General features: G+C 51.4%; 1 protein-coding gene across 1 annotated transcript in view; it reads left to right on the top strand.

Moving 5' to 3' along the window:
* Positions 1–10022: 10022 nt before the first annotated feature.
* Positions 10023–16370, top strand: part of Pkp1 (plakophilin 1) — a 45671-nt gene continuing 39323 nt past the window's right edge. Inside the window, exon 1 of the mRNA XM_052736564.1 lies at positions 10023–10383. Coding sequence (XP_052592524.1) covers positions 10182–10383 — 202 coding nt within the window. The 5' untranslated portion in view covers positions 10023–10181. The remainder of the gene's footprint in view (positions 10384–16370) is intronic.

The following is a 16370-nucleotide window of genomic DNA, read 5'->3' as shown; positions in this document are numbered from 1 at the left end:
CCTTTTATAAGCAAGCAAACCGAAACTCAGACAAGGCCAATGACTTGTCCAACGTCACACAGCAAGTTGGCAGCCAAGCCAGGCCCAGAACTCTGCTCTGTTTGTATAAAGTCAAACAAAGAGCAAAGGACTTTTGCCGCTTCTGCTCACCAGCCCTTCATACCTCATTGAGGCTGGACAGGCTGTTTGGACTCTATTCTGGTCATCTCTTAAGAAGATATCAATCCAGAAAAAAAAAAAAAAAACTTCCTTCTATACCCTGGTGGGCCTTCAAAACCACGTGCACTGATGGGTAACTTGATCAGACCCTATGCTGGCTCTATTCTTGGACAAGACCTCAGTCTCCCCATTATTACAAAGTAACAAGTGGCCTCCGCAGACCCTGACTGCTGTCTGAGCTCCCCGATGAAAGGCCCATAGAAAGACAAAGTCCTATTATGTTTCCTTGTGTTTAATTGTGGCGGCCTTGCTTTGCCTGCCTGCAGACATCCCATTAAGTAGGAAAGTATGAAAATGACGGGCCGCCAGGCTGAGAGACTGGCGGTTATTAGAGGCTGGGCTCCTCTGACTTCCTGGCAGAGAGGCGTAACTGGCTTCATAAATTCCTCCTGGCAGAGCGGTGACGTCTCCGTGGCCGCCGCTTCACTTTGCTGAGAGCGCCACTGGGGGCTTAGTCCTTCCCTCAGCTCGGAGTGGAAACCAAGTATCAACACAGGTGCAGGAGGGGAGGGCAGGGAGTAAGTGGTTGGCTCCCCGGTGCTGGGCGAGAGCTGGCCCCTACACTGTGCCATTGTGAGGGGATGGTGTCGTTCTGGCACCTTTCCTCCCTAGTCTTGGGTCCCTATCCCCACCAAGATGCATGCCAAGTGACTCTGTTGCTGAGAAAGGCTAATAGCTCATGCTATCCACTGGGGAGTTGTAGGGCCAATATCAACATCACGTTCTTGTGCTCAAGCTCCCATGATCTTGTATCTTGGAATAGTAGGAAATTATTCTCCCTCATTCCGGATGCCATAAACCCAGAATCGTTGGCCTGGCTGGCTCTATCTTTTCATACATATTTCTTACAGTTTTCACTGACTTTCTGATCCCTTACATGGGGCAGCAGAGGTCTTATTATTGCCTCCGTCTCCACGCAGTCTCTTCTGTGACTCAGACCTCCATCCACCTTTCTCTTAGGAATATATTTGATGTGGGCTGTGGTTCAGGAAGACCTCTCTCCCAAATGCACCATACTCACAAACTTTAGTGGTAAGGATATTGATATTTGGCAGGGACACTACTCAACCCACTAAAAATGTCCCCCGAAGACTATGCCCTTTGGCAGCTTCTTCCTCCCAGAGATGTCTTAAGGCGTGTATGGTGTGGCCTGGAGGAAAGTTGTTTGTCTCAGGACCATAGCAAGCACCTCAAGATCCAGCCTTGCCACTAAGTGGTGGTAGCTTTGGGCAAGTCATATTCCTTCTCCAAGACCCAGTTTCTCGTCCTCCCAATGGGAAGAGGTGTGATGAGGAGGTGACCATACTTCTCAGGGAATTGAAGGGCAGATCGCAAGAGATATAGGACAAGAAGCCAAGTCCATAAAACACTAGACGGCTTTAAACGTTATCAAAACAGATGGATAGGCAAATTTACCTGAACCAGCAAGTGGTCCAGAAAACATTCATTCTTTGTGAGAAGGCAAATGATCACCCTTTGTAACAATAAAGACAAAACCTTTTGCCCTGAACTTCGAACCTCCTTTCCCTGTTTCTGTGGTCTCCAGAATTCTCTGGATGCTATGGGCCTTCCAAATCCTGTTCCCACGTCCATTCCCAGCATTCTCCTTTCCCTTAGCCTGATCTCTCCAGCCATGGACCTGGGATATCTGCCTAAGCTGAGTTTCAGGAACCAACAGGAGAATCCTGGGGTCATACCTCATGCCAACTCGGCTCCATTTTATTGACCAGCGTCCAAGAGAGTAGGAGTGTGGATAAAAAATCCTCCGTGGTAAAGGCTACTCGGTCTTTCTTGGCATAGCAAAGGCTCTCTCGGAGCATGCCAGTCAAGGACGGGATAGTATTGTGGAGAGCACACCCAGATGCTGCTTTGGAAAGGAGTGAGACGTGCCTTCCTCAGATCTTCGGCCTCTCCTCCCTCCTCCCTTAGCAGCTGTGAGGACAGTGGAGTCCCAAGTTTGGGGATGATTAGAAGAACAAGCTATCAATGGATTCCCTCAAACCCTCAAGGGCTTTTTGTCAAACTAGGCCCAAGCCCTGACTGTACCCCAGCAGTATCTAAAGTTAAGGCCATGTGGGTGTTTTCCGACACGAGATCTGGTGACAGGGATGTCATAACAAAGCATGTGAATGGAATGCCGGTTGCCCAGATAGGCAGTTATCAAGCATTTCAATATTCAGAGCGCAGTAGTGGGTATGCTGGTGATGCAAAGAGCTTGGAGTGCGCCGAGGGACAGCATGGTGCACCAAAGTGGGCACCGGGGTTGGCCATTTGCTGTAAGACGTGAGAGAGGGGGAGAGGGGCCGCTCCAAGGTGAAGGCATCTTGAAGGTCATTGGGGGAGCTGGAGATGGACAGGCCTGATTCCAGTGGGCTCTGGTGCAAGAGCAGCTTTGTCCGGGAGAGAGAGCCAGAGTGACCAGGCGTGGCTCCCGCTCAGGACCAGTGGGTGGGAGACTCTAGACCCTTTGTTGCAGCCCACAGCTTGGGTTTTATTGAGCACAGGTGGGGGAGCTGCTGTGGCTTGTTCTTGGTGATGTTCACAAGAAGGTGCCTGGCTTTCCATGGGAGGCTCTGGCCGGACTGATGGGGCAATACAGATGGGAGGCATTGACACTCAGCAGATTCTTAGCCTGGCTGAAGGCCCTGGAGTGTCTTGGCTCCCACCGATGCCCATCCACGAGCTGGCAGGCTGCCTGCCCAGCAGCTCAGAGCAGAAGCAATGCAGGGTGCCAGCTGCATTGGGTGTGGCCGCCGTCTGCAGGCAAGGGCAGGTGACTCATCACATCATCATCAGCAGGCTGTGCAGGCCTGGGGTTGGGACTGGGCAGGTGATGGGAGACAAAAAGGAAGAACACAGGGCCCTTCTGGGCTCTCAGGCACACACCCCAAGCAACTCCCACCAGATGCAACTCCCACCACGGCCTTTCCCTGGGCTGTGGCTCCACCTCCTGAATACTAGCAATTCTCGCAGCATAAGACATTACAAGGACATTATAAGAGCGGTACTTCCAAGTTCAGGTCTGTTCCAGGCACTTTGCTCTCTCCTCTGCTTCTAAAACATCAAGCTTATCACCCCATACCCACCCCACCATCTACCCAAAAGGGGGAAGACCGGTGCCCCTGAGGTGGGAGGAGGCAGGGCCAGACACCAAGGATGTCCATCACAAGCCTACCTCTCCAGGCCTCCCGCTATCAACTCACCAATTCCAATAAGTCAAGGGATTCACCAGGTCTCCGAGAGCCCCTCGACCTCCCAAGTATCCATGGGGAATGACAGGCCACCATTGAAATAAAAAGAATTAATTCAAAGAGGGGAGGGAGGGGCAGGAACAAACAGAGAGGGGGTATTTAAGTTGACCCTGGAAGGGGGTATGACCCTGCTCCAGAGAGGGAGGGAACATCTGAGGGACCTACCCCTTTAAGAAGCCAGGGCCTGAGTAGAGTATATGGCCCTGGGTAGTATGGAAGACTGGCAGCTAGATAGGAGGTGGAAGCTGCTGGAGGAAGAAGCAAGCGCTCATGAAGCCCTTATCATGCTTCTTATTAAGCACCTACAGTATTCCATGTACCGTGCAGTGTGTGTGTGTGTGTGTGTGTGTGTGTGTGTGTGTGTGTGTGTGTGTGTGTGTGGTGTCTATATGTCTTATGGCTATAAGAATCCCGTGAGGAAGGTTTTGATGTTACCAATAAAGAAACTGAGGTACGGAAAGGCTAAGTGGCTTACTGAAGGTCCCACAGCTAGCAGTGGCGAAGGCATGGTTGCACCCCTTGTTCTGCGGGCTCTAGAACGCCATTCTTGTTTTCCCAGGGTCCTTCTTGGAGTCTATTCTTGAAGTGAGCTTTGGTGTCTGGGTAAGGTGGGGACTGACGGAACCCTGAGGTCCACCGGGGGGGGGGGGGGGGATCACAGGGCAAGACTACTAGCTGTAGGCTGAGGCCAGAGGCAAGGCGGGGCCTCGGGAAGGCAGACCGTGCCAGGAGGGCAGAGTGAAATCTGGGTTGGCAGGAGGGCAGGGCGCAGTGCGAGTCTGGTGCTGACAGCAGCTGTCAGCCAGCGCTGGGTTGAATCCCTGCTACTATTCATCGCCCTCCCTCCCTGCTGGCAACCGCCCCACCCACCCCACCCAGAGAGACCAGAAGGGCAGCTCGGAGACAGTCCTGGTGGCCCAGGAGCCCTCAGTGCACACCCAGGCCTCACCCCTCGGCTGGCTAGCCCAGCACGTCCTAGATTCACCCAGGACCTCCTACCCAGCCCCTTGATGTCTCCTCCCTCTGTCAGCCCTGCCCCCCAGCTCTTCCAGGACAGAGCTGGGCTATGTCTCTGCCCACAGGTACACCGCCAGTTTCTAGCCCCAGCCAGATGCTCGAGTCCTCCAATTGGAGTGCTTGCCAAAGGGATGTGAGCATGGCCGCTGCTGTTTCTAGGCTTCTTCCATTCCCCCATCTCCTGGACCATGGCTGAGAGCTCCTGTATGCCCCCTGTAACTTCTAGGACCAGTGGTCTTGCAGCCTGGGGAAAGGTGGCATATGGTCTCATCATGAGTCAAGGTGGAGTCTGGTCCGTTTCTGGTCTGGTACCTTGAGAGAAGCCAAGGTTCAGGATTTCTGAAAGGACTCACCATAGGGTCTCTGTGAGGCATGGGTTTTGGAATCCTGGTGAAATGAGTTCCAAGATGGAGTTATTGTGCGCTATCCTGGTCAACGCAGCGTTAAATAAATTCTGGGTTCCTGGAGTAAATTTACCCCGGGAACTGAGAGAGACAGGCTCCTTGTGTTCTCATGGACACCCAGAGGTATGGGCTAGGAGGTGAGCGTGCATTGCTGAGATCCCTGCTAGCAGGTGGAGCTCTTAGGGGAAAATGGGCTTTAGAGTCAAAGGCTGGTGGTGACCTGAGCCCAGCTGACTCAAGGGTCTGGGAAGGGTCTGTATCCAGGCTTGTTCGTGCCCAAGATGAAAAGTCAAACAAATGTTTATGAAGCACATGGACACAGGAAGCTGCAATGAACGACAGTGTCTTCCCCTCAAACTGCTCAGATTCACAGAGGCTCCCGGGTCTCATGAAGGAGGCAGGGGGCCACAATGGGCTCCAGGAGGGAGACTGAATTTGGCTTGGGGATTGTACTTCAGGGATAACAGGGATGAACATGGCAATAAGGAAGGAAGTGGACAGTTTGTCACCGCCTTTAGTAACACCCGAGAATGGCTTCTCGTTACTCTTAGAAAGTTCAACTAGACAGAAGTCACAGAGTGAGTCCTGCACTGCCCAGTGTAGTGGCCACTGGCAACGTGTGGCTACCGGGTGCTTGACGTGTGGCAGGGTTTTAAACTGCATGTGGTTTTAACTGAGTGAAGCAGCCCTCACAGACATTTCCCTCACTGCAGGAAGCTGGTCAGAATGGTGCTGCCTGTCTACCCACCCATGCCTACCGCCTCCTTGTCACTGACCTACGGGTTCCGAGGGTATGCCAGACTTGCTCAGCAGACCACCGCCTCAGTGCCCCAGGTCTCAGCCTGCTGGCATTCTCTGTCCTGGTGGCTCCAGTCACCTCTCTGGATTCTCTCTCACCACTCATGTTTCCCACACGGTGCCTAATATAATTTGCAGTAATTTTGCTAGCTCATTTAATAGTTTGTCCTTGTGCATCCTTTAGGAGGTAAGCCCTGTGGGACACAGATTGGGAGTTTCTTATTGTGTAAATTCCAGGGACTGGTGTGGCCTCGAGCTCACTTCGGACTCAGTCCACTTAAGTGGCTGACTGAGGATGCTCCATGCGGCGGGAACATGTGAAGGCATGGGAGCAGGCATCAGCACAGGGGTGGGGAAGCCACGGAGGGCTAGAAGAGAAATGAAGGGTAAGGAAGGGCACACATGTAGATTGGGAGGAGGGGATGTGGATGTCACAGGGAGGCTGAGTCCTGAGTCGGGCAGCCTTTGAGAAGCCTGCTATATGGTTGAAAAGGCTTGACAACAGAGCCAGCCCCATGTCCACTGTTCTGGAACGTGGGACACATGCAGAGAGGTGGGCTAAATAAGGAGGGACCATCCTGACAAACACAGGAGTCCAGAAAGCAAGAGTATCCCATCTTTCATACCCCTGGGGATTCTATACAGTTTGAAATACAGGTGGAGATGGTCCACTCATCTAGTAGGACTAAATCTAAGCAAGAAGAATCTGCAGCCCTATTGGAAGTAACAAGAGCCCAAGAGACCTCGGAACCTTCTCTGGGCCTTCCTCCATTGGCGGGGCTTCCCCACCACGCAGTAAGGAGTTGCTCAGTAAATAATGGTTGAATAAACAAATCCACCTTCCACCAAGACCACAAGATATTCTCTTCTCATGAAGACTGGGAGAGAGTCTTGAGTGTTGAGTGAAATCTGGGTCAATTAAACGCTGTAGGCAAGTGGCGGACAAAATTAGAGGTCCATTCTTACTCATTCCTTTCAGTGACTTTGAGGATGCGATGCTGCTTGCATTGTTTCATAATTAGGTCAAAATAAATTTCTTCTAGGAAGCTTTCCCCAGACCATTCCTTTAGCTTCCAAACTCAAACCGACCCATCAAAATTCTCTCCCTGTCTAATTGCATGTTCAACTATCTCCCGAAAGCATGGCCATAGAGCTCCGCTTGGGCGGCAGCACCTCGGCCACATTCTGCACCTGAGAAGCACTCCCTTCTTTTCCGACTAATTTCTGAGATAGGATCCTCCATGGAGTGGGACAGGAGGGAGAGAGACGGTGGAAACACAGGATTATTCCCCTTCATCTGGTCCTGTAGGGGTGACTTCACTGTCCCTTCTCCCCTTCTCATAGCTTACAGGTTCTTGGCTCTGCCAATGGCTTAGCTTCAAAGTGTGTTTTCTCACATGAAGAATAACACCTCTCGGGATGGTTTGGGGGATGGGAGACCAGATAAAGAATACACACAATGTAGACCAATGTAGACCTTCTGCCATGCACAGCGGTGGGTGAGAGGGGCTAGTCAGCACTCCTGTGGGCCCTGACAGGTTCTGGTTCACTTTGGTGTTGGGAGCATTGGGGACATGGGTTTTCAGAGGACCTGACTCGAGAGTCTCCTTTTCTATAAACATCGCAATGATATCACAATTACAGCGTTAGGATTAGGGTGAATACCAAGATCTGGCAGATACGTCCCGTCGACTTTACAGGTGTGGTGCAGGCGACAGAGGACGTCACAGAAACGTTAAGGGACACCATGAGGGAAGTTAGGGATATAACCCAGCTTGCCTGGCTTCCATGTGCTGGAAATCAATATTTCTAAAATTGGAAGAGTTTGGAGCCTGCCACTTGATAAAGAAATGACAAGAAGACAGCCGAGTGCTGCCATACTCTGGATCCAGCTGTTTGTGCTTGGCCTCACCTCTGCCAATTACTAACCGGATAACCTTACAGTGCCTCAGTTTCCTCATCCAAAAGAAGAGAAGTGCTGGTGCCAGCACCAAGTTCACAGGACCATTCTCAGGCTGGCGAGGGCTTGGTCTGTAGGCAGTACCTGTCGCAGCATATTAAATGCTGCCCATCGCTATCGGCGTAGTAAAAATGATGTCAGGATCCAAATCATACCTCGGGAGCGAGACAAATTGAATTTTACACCTGGAAAAAAAGTTTTAAAGGTCATCAGTTTGGACGTCCATGGACTTGATTTTCATAAGATTATTCCAATCACCCACTTCAAGGTCCTGTGCATTATAGAAGATAGCAAAATTATCACTATTTAAAGTCTCAAGGTTTAGTATAGCTAACACATTTGGTCTCAGATAGTCCAATGGATGATATAATGGAGCTGCATTTTTATAAGCTGTCCCTGTGTACTTTGTTGTATACTTGGGCCCTTAGGTAACCAATGTGTGCAGCATTAAATGCCCATTTTATAGGGCTTTTCTAAGAGAGGCTGGTAGTGTGAAGGAACAAGCAATGGGCCAGAAGCCACCAGGCCTGGGTAGAAGAAAGGCTTTGTCGCTTACTCACTGGGGCACTAGGAGCAGGCTGCCTCTCTTCCTATCATTACAGTATGGAGGCCGTCAGGGTGATGTACACGTCTGTCTGTGCTGGATGGAAAATTAACCAAGGGAGTGATGGCGAAGGACTGAGATGTTTAACTTTAATATCTAATGATGGCATGTCTCTTAAGGTTTCTTTTCTTTTCTTTCTTTTTTTTTTAAACACAACCCCCGTTGGGTGGTGGTGGTGGCGCACGCCTTTAATCCCAGCACTCGGGAGGCAGAGGCAAGCGGATCTCTGTGAGTTCAAGGCCAGCCTGGTCTACAGAGCGAGATCCAGGACAGGCACCAAAGCTACACAGAGGAACCCTGTCTTGAAAAACCAACCAACCAAACAAAAACAAAAACAAAAAACCCCACAACCCTCAAATAGAAAACTGTTTCCAGAGGAAGCCATAATCTGCTTCATAATAATCTTTTATGCAGGTGGCTCCCATGAGTGCCCTCTGGGGAACAGCTGAGCTGCCTGTATGTAACACCCACTTCTCTGGAAGAGAGGTGATGACCTGCTCGGTCACAGTCAGCCTCCTTGGCCATTCCTTGATGCATAAGTAGCAAGAAGTCTTACTTTGTGATTGCCCCTTCCTCTGCAGATTAAAGGAGTGAACTACAAGGGACTTTTGTGGGCTAGGAGCTACAGCTACACCCGAAAGCAAGCCCCAAAACAGTCACAGCTACGGAGACCCCTAAACCTAAGCTGACCAGATTGCACGGCTACATTCTTCAGCGGTGGATGTCCAGAACCAGAAACCTGAGTCATCAAGAAGTGCGTAAAATACTTCCAGTATCGCTTGCTTCCGTGGGGAAGGCTGGGTGTGAAGCCTTTTAGAAAGATTGTCATCAAAGGGCTTTTACGCGTACTCAGCTGCTGTTGCACACCAAAGTCACTGCTGTGGGCTCCCTCCATAGGATGCTGCCACATGCTTGAAACATCCCATGAACGTTCCAAGGTTGTTGGTACACAGAGGAGAGCACACACAGTCCCTGGGTAGCAGGCACATAGTAGGGAGTTTTAGAGATGAAGCGGTTTCCAGTTTTTCAGTAAGGGTCTGAGTGGGTTTCAAGTTAGAGTTTATCAGAACTTTTCTTGAGTGCCTATTGGATGCCAGGCATTGTTGTAGGAGTAGTCTATGGCATTCCAGAGGAGATCCACTGTCGACACGATTTCTCCGGTGGGTAGATCCACAAGTGACAGCAGTGATGCTTTGCGGTTTTTTTTTTTTACCCTAAGTTTCGCCTTCCTCCTGCCCAGACTTCACTCCCTTCAAGCTGAAGGCTTCCTCAGTGTGGAAGGGGTTTGTTCCTGTAAGACTGAGCGGGCCAGGGGCTGTGTTTCTACCGTCAGCCTGGGCGCCCCCATGGGACAGGGCTGGTCTCTGCCTTGACCTCAGTGCTGGAGGAGCACGTCGCTTTAGGGGGCGAGAAGGGGAGCTGAGCCAAAGTTCCCTTTTCCTCGACAGAGGTCCCCCTGGGTCCTGAGCTGAGCACGCACTTTCTCCAGGAGCCAGCAGGAGCAGGGCCGAGGGGCGTCTCCCCTGGACCTCAAGGGAGTGGGAGAGGAAGGACAAGGCTGAGAGCTTTGCACACCGGGCACTGCCCCTCCCCGCACCCCCCCCCCCTCCAACACACACCCCAGCGCCCTCCCCGAAGAGGCAGTGCCCTGCAGCTTGCGTCTGAGCGGCGGGCCGGCGGAGTGGGTGGCGCAGGGCAGGGGTGGTATATCCTGTCTGACGGAGGGCGGGCCCCGCCAGTGCCTGCCGAGGGACGAGCCGGGGCGGAGGCGCCAGGAGCAGCAGCCGGGAGCCTCACGCGGACCAGCGCTCTATGGCCATAGGGAGCCGCTGAGAGCAGAACACGCGCCCGCACCCCGCTGCACCGCACCCCGCGCCTCTCGGTTCCCCCGGCCCGCGCCCCCCACCCCGCCCCACCCCACTGCCACCATGAACCACTCGCCACTCAAGACCGCGCTGGCGTACGAATGCTTCCAGGACCAGGACAACTCCACGCTGGCTTTGCCCTCCGACCAAAAGATGAAGACCGGCACGTCGGGCAGGCAGCGTGTGCAGGAGCAGGTGATGATGACCGTCAAAAGGCAGAAGTCCAAGTCTTCGCAGTCGTCCACCCTGAGCCACTCCAACCGAGGTAAAGGCGCGCGCGGCGGCGCCCGTGGGACGTGCGTCCCTCCCGACGACGCGCTTCTGTCTGCCGGTGGGGACTGAGCGTCAGTCCGCCCCGACGGGGTGTGTGACCACAGCCCAGCTCTCAGGCCATCGCCACAGGGTGGACTCGCTCGCCTCGGGCTAGCCTGCGGCTGGAGGTCGAGTTCGCTGTGGGGTCAGGATGGGTAGCTCACTGGGGGACGCGGCTGGGAGTACTTTCGAGCGAGATCTGAATCCGGAGGGCTCTCTTTTCCTAATCTTGCTCCGGGGGGGTACCAGTCTCCCATTATCTTTAAGTGTCTGTCCTGAGGTCCCAGACTCAGCGCTCTCACCTACCTCGCGCCTACCTCCCCCATCTACCTCCCCCCGCACCCCCCCCCCCCCCATGGCTCTTTTAGCCTCCAGCTTGCACCCAGGTTCAGAGGGATAATATCCCTGGTGGAGGTGGTCTGTGGAGCGGGGAAGAGAGTGACTGAATTATTGTGATCGAGTCTGGGTTCAGGAGAGGCATTGTGGGATGGGGAGGTAGTCAGGAATCCATCTTCCCCCACTCCTAACTAGTCCCTGCCACTTTACCTGGAGTCTCAAACCAAACTGGGAAGATGCAATGTGACTAGAAGGCCATCAGGGAAGGAGGGCCAGGTGCCTGCCTTCATTCTCTAATAGCTAACACTGAGCCCCCTTCTCCTGACCCAGCTTAAGTAGAAAACAGTGTCAAAGCGGAGATGAGTGTGTGTGTGTGTGTGTGTGTGTGTGTGTGTGTGTGTGTGTGTGTGTGTGTTGTGGGGGGCGGGGGTGAGTCCACTTCACCAGTTTGGGCTTCCAGTCCTGTCCTCATCCCAGGGCCTGCGAGTGACAAGGCCACAGATTGGGGAGGGGAGGGGGTCCCTGAAGCTGAAGGTGGAGACAAGTTGTTAAAGTAGAAATTTTAGAGTAAAATGTCCATGCGAAGGATTCCCAGTGAGAAATACGCCAACCTTTGGTTATCAAACATCATCAGAAAAACTCGAACGTGTTGCTTTATTTTTATTATTTAGCCAAATTGAGCAAAATGCTAACGAGAGGGCACACTGTGAGCCAGTCCAGGTCAAGCAGGGCATGCTTATTAGAGACAGAGGAGACAGTGTTGGGTGGGGGGCGAGGGGAAGACTAAGGAAATAGGCCTGCCAGTTCTCCAGAGTGCCCAAGGCCCATGCTCTCTGCCCGGGGCATGTGTTCTCCTTCCCCTCTGCTCCCCAGTGACCCCTGGGCAGCGCTAAGGGAGAGAAAATGGCTGTCGGCCGACTCTGCCACTTCCCACACCGAAAAGCTTTGCTGTTGGCCGTGCCCTTTGCCCTCGTCTGGGCTCCTGGCTCCTCTCCTACCAGAGGTGGCTCCTCGCCTTTTATGGAGTGTCTTTGTCACTGCTTACTAGCTTCATTTGAAAGCAGGTTTGGAAGGACAAAGGGCCTCGCCACAGCCCAGGGCACAGCTTAAGGCCACCCACTCTTCTCTGGTGCGCGCTTGACCTTGTCTCTTTCCACCCTTATCCTACCAGCCTCAGCTCCTGGCTCACAGGGCCAGGAAAATCTCAAACTGGGTCCATGGGCCCCCCTCGTCCCTTCTCCCTACCTATCAGGATGTTTCCTGACATCCGTCATCTCAGAATGCTGCTTCTATCTAGCTTGGTCTTTGTGGGTAACCATCTGAGGGTGTCTCTACCAAAGGTCCCCGAAGGGGATTCAGCCAGGTGAGGGCTTAGGGCTGACCCTGTTGCCTCCTGCTGCATACTTGCCTAGAAACTCTCCTGAGACTGGCCCTGTAGGTGTGTCTCCCTAACCTCAGCCTCTGGGGAGGTTCCCAAAGGGGGCCAGTTTTCCCAGCTGGAATAGGCGGTCGGGGCACTCAGATCTGGTGTGTCTGGTTTATCTGGCTTTGTTTTCGTCAGATTTCTCCGTGCTCTTCATCCGAAAACGCCCAAGCATTCTGTATTCGCTTCACGGCCACGCTGCCCTCTCTTTCTCCTGGTGATTTCCATGCCAGGAGACTGCTTTGCATCCTGGCAGAGACCAGTTGGCAGCTATGGAAGTCATCTGCCCCTGGACACTTGACTTCTCACACGGTCTTCTCCTGGCACAAAGCCATTGGTTTCCATGGGTCTTGAGCTCCTGACCTCAAATCCAGGGCCTCTCTGGTTAGAACCCAGCTCTAAAGAAAGCTGGCCCCACCCAAAGGGTTGCTTGGCAGAATAGCCACTGCTCCTAGTGTCCCTGGTGAACAGTCAGAACATACACCCATGACCCTGGCGGTTAGAAAAGGCTTTTCCTTTTTCCTCAGACCCTTGTCCACCAGGTCTATCCTTGTCACCTCGCTCTTTTTAGGATGGGGCATTGAGCTGTTGGGGGGCTGGAGAAGGGATCTGGCACCATTTAAAGGTACATCTCTACCTATTCCCTCCTTATTCACGGTAGACCAGATTCTTCAGCTTGGTCATGAAGTCCCCAAGAGGGTTGAAGACCATTCAGAGGAAGGTGGTTGTCTATCAGCTGGAACTGGCCATGAAGTTGCTCCCCTGTGTTCTCAGGGTGTCTCTTTGTGTGTCAGGGTGTTAGGTATTTTTCTTCCTGACTGTGTGGGAAATAAGAGGCACATGGTGGTGGGGGGTGGAGTTGTCAAATTTGCTCAGCAAGAGATCTTTGCTAGGGACTGTTGATGTCCCTAAGGGTGGGGAAGGCCCTCTGGTTGTTGTTGATCTGTCCTATGAGGGTGAGGGGCTGACAATGAGTGACACCTTTCAGACTTATACAACTCATTTGGAATCTTTTCCAATAGCTTACCCATGATCTCATTTGATTCAAACACAACACCTGCCACCAGGACATACAGGTCGCACACAAAGTTCCATAAAGGGGGCTCCCTTCTTTCTACTGCTTCTTCCAAGGAATCCAGCACGACCAGCATTTGAACTGTACGATGTTGCCTACTTAACTACCTGTGATTCTAAATTCCCAACTCGGGCCAGAAGTTCTTCCTTCTCGAAAGTGGTGCTTCCCACTAAAACACACAGTCTTTATTCCCCTGTGCTCAGAGACTGGAGTTTGTCTAGACTGGTGGAGGTGTCTGCTCACCTTCCAAGTTTCCCGCCTGCAGCCTCATGCCAGCTCCTCCATGCTATGAAAGGGCAGCCTAGGGCAGCCCTGCCTTTGGTGACTTACGTGTTTGCATTTGTCTGTGTCTCAGCATGAACCCCTGCCGAGGAAGGTTCTTTTCTTTCCACTCTTGAGAGTTGCCCTTTCCTGGCCACGGACCGTGGGTAGACAGCACTGTGGGGTTGTTTTCTCGGGCGCTAAGCAGAGATGAGCGATGGTAAAGGGCTTTTGTGTTTAAGCTTGTTCCAGAGGCAAAACATACTAATTAAACTTCAAATGAACTAATTCTGTTTCTTTACCATTCTTGGCTTGAAGTTGGGGGTTTTAGCCAGTATTTCTGTTGACCTGTTACAACACATGCAAAAATGTGGAGTATCCCGGGGTGTTTTGAAGCAAACACTGTTTGTTTTCCTGGATCCCATCCTCTGCTAAGCTGCCAAGAGAGTTTGTCAAAATGCATTGGAGGGTAAAATGGGAGAGCGGTGATCACAGTGCCAGGTAACCTGTGTGGTGGGCTGCCCTCCCAAATGGTAAATACTAATATGTCATTCAATCTAGGTTTAAAAATCTGAAAAGTGTTTCTGTGATGGGATATAACTTCTAGAAAGTATATGATGTTTGACCATAATAAAGTGGAAGGATGTCAGATATTCTTATTTGACATTTTTTGTAGGTTTGTGTTATATACATGTACCTACATTCTTCACATGGATATACATGTTGTAGACATACAGTTACTCTATGCACATGGATATATACAATTACATATAGACACATGCTCCAATATACATGAATATACACACATATGCACACATATATGTACAGTGACATGCATACACAATGCACATATACATATGCATATACATATAAACACCACACATGGACATACATTTGCATGCATACATTTAGTGCATGCATCTATGTATACATGGGTAGATTTTATATTATGAATATATTCCCACACATGAACACACACATTTACCATATCCATCTATTCACAGAGGCACACACAACACATCCTGTGCATGCACATGTACAGATACACGCAGAGCACATAGCCTAGGCATGCACACACACCACACCTTGCAGCTTGTACTGTGCCAGGAATCCAACTTGGCTATCACTAGTCTCTACCGAGCCCTCTTGGGCAAGTCACTGCCTTTCTCTGGGTCTCTGCAGCTGTTGGGAATTGGGTAAGATCTTATCAAAAGTGCTTTGTGCTCTTTGGAACTAGATTTGCAAGTCCCTCCCTTGGTCAAGACTTTGCTCAGACTGTCTGCAGCCATGCTCTTCTCCGGGCTTCCACTTGGTGCGTCTCTAAGTAAATACCCCAACTAGCACACAAAAGTAAAGTTCCCATCAGCTCATCTCAAACTTGGCTGCAGGTTGGGATGACCTGGGAATTTTTAAAAACAAATCCTTAGGTCCTGCTGTCTGAGGCTCTGATTTAGTCCATATAGAGGGTGGCATAGGAAGCGGTAACTCTAAAACCCTCAGCTGATTCTCCTATGTAGCGAAGTTCAGACCAGCACAAGGAGTCCCAGCACCTGACATACCGCTCACTCTCTCTCTTGCTCCCCTGGTGGAGTGGTTGCTAGTGATGGGTTTTACTCCTGACCACAGCTCAGTTCCCTTGCCTACTTTAACCCACCATTCTGCCCATGCCAGATCTGCTTCCATAGAAAGCTCTACGCTCCACCCATGCTGTGGGTTCTGTTGTCGCCATACAGGTTCCATCAGAAAGAACAGGCTCTGGCAGGGCTGGCCTTAACCGTTGCTCAGCAGAGCCTGCCGGAACCTTACGAGGCTGAGGAGAGGGTGCCTAATGAAGGCAGCAGAGTGTGTTTTGTCCTTTGTGTTGTGTGCATACACCCAGGAAAGGCCAGGAACCACAACGGAGTGCTTGATGAGGTTGCATTGAACTGTCTGCTCTTCCTGGGAGCCTCGGCACCAGAGAAGGAGAAGCAGTTGGCAGTGTTTCCCGTGGCCAGGCAGATGCTCAGGGAACAGGCTAGCCCAAGTCCTGCTGGGATACTTGACCATCCGTTCTCACAGTCCATTTCCCCCCGACTCTTGAACATCTTGTGAGGGGATAGTGTCACACTTATGCAGAGACATTATTGCCTCATTTAAATTCCTCTTGCTGTGGCCCTCGCTGTGGGCACCATAGTTGAAGAGAGTTCAGGGGTGGAGGGGTAAGGACTTTTTAAATCTGAAAGACTATGGGCTTCTTTTTCAAGATCTTTATATTGAGGAATAGGTGAGCTTGATTCAGGTATAGAAGAAGCAAAATGCAAAAAAAAAAAACAACAAAACAAAAAACAAAAAACCACATCAGCCTTATGGGAGAGAGATACAGACTTCCAAAGAAGTTTCCCTCTGAAAAGTCCAGCTCATCAAAGTAGAGAGATTTAGGAGAGAAGGGAAGCAGAGGAGTTTCAGATGCTCTCTGCCCCCGAGGGCTGCCTATTGTTCAGGAGGGATGTGTCCTGAGGTCCTTTTTGATGTAGAAGCTAGACCGGGGCTGGAGGTGAGGTGAGTCTGGTTCAGTACAAGGTCCCTTGCTTAGGGAGCTCTCAGTTTTCTAGAAGAAGGGTATGCATAGGTGCGTGGACACACACACACACACACACACACACACACACACACACACACACACATATTCCAAGAAGCACACCAGCCAGCACAGCTAGAGTAAGGGCAGCCATTGGACCCAGGGCTAACGCAATTGTGATGAAGGTCTGGAGTACCAAAAGATGGGTGAGATCACTGATAGCTGAGTTTTGAACAGGGAATTGATTGCAGAGAGGGGCATTACTCAAGAATGCTTCAAGAGCAGTGT

This window comes from Peromyscus californicus, unplaced genomic scaffold, assembly GCF_007827085.1.
Source record: "Peromyscus californicus insignis strain IS unplaced genomic scaffold, ASM782708v3 Scaffold_14__1_contigs__length_90479793_seg_2, whole genome shotgun sequence".
NCBI lineage: Eukaryota > Metazoa > Chordata > Mammalia > Rodentia > Cricetidae > Peromyscus > Peromyscus californicus.
Note: the sequence above shows the minus strand (reverse complement) of the source record. Positions and strands in the feature narration are given on the sequence as shown.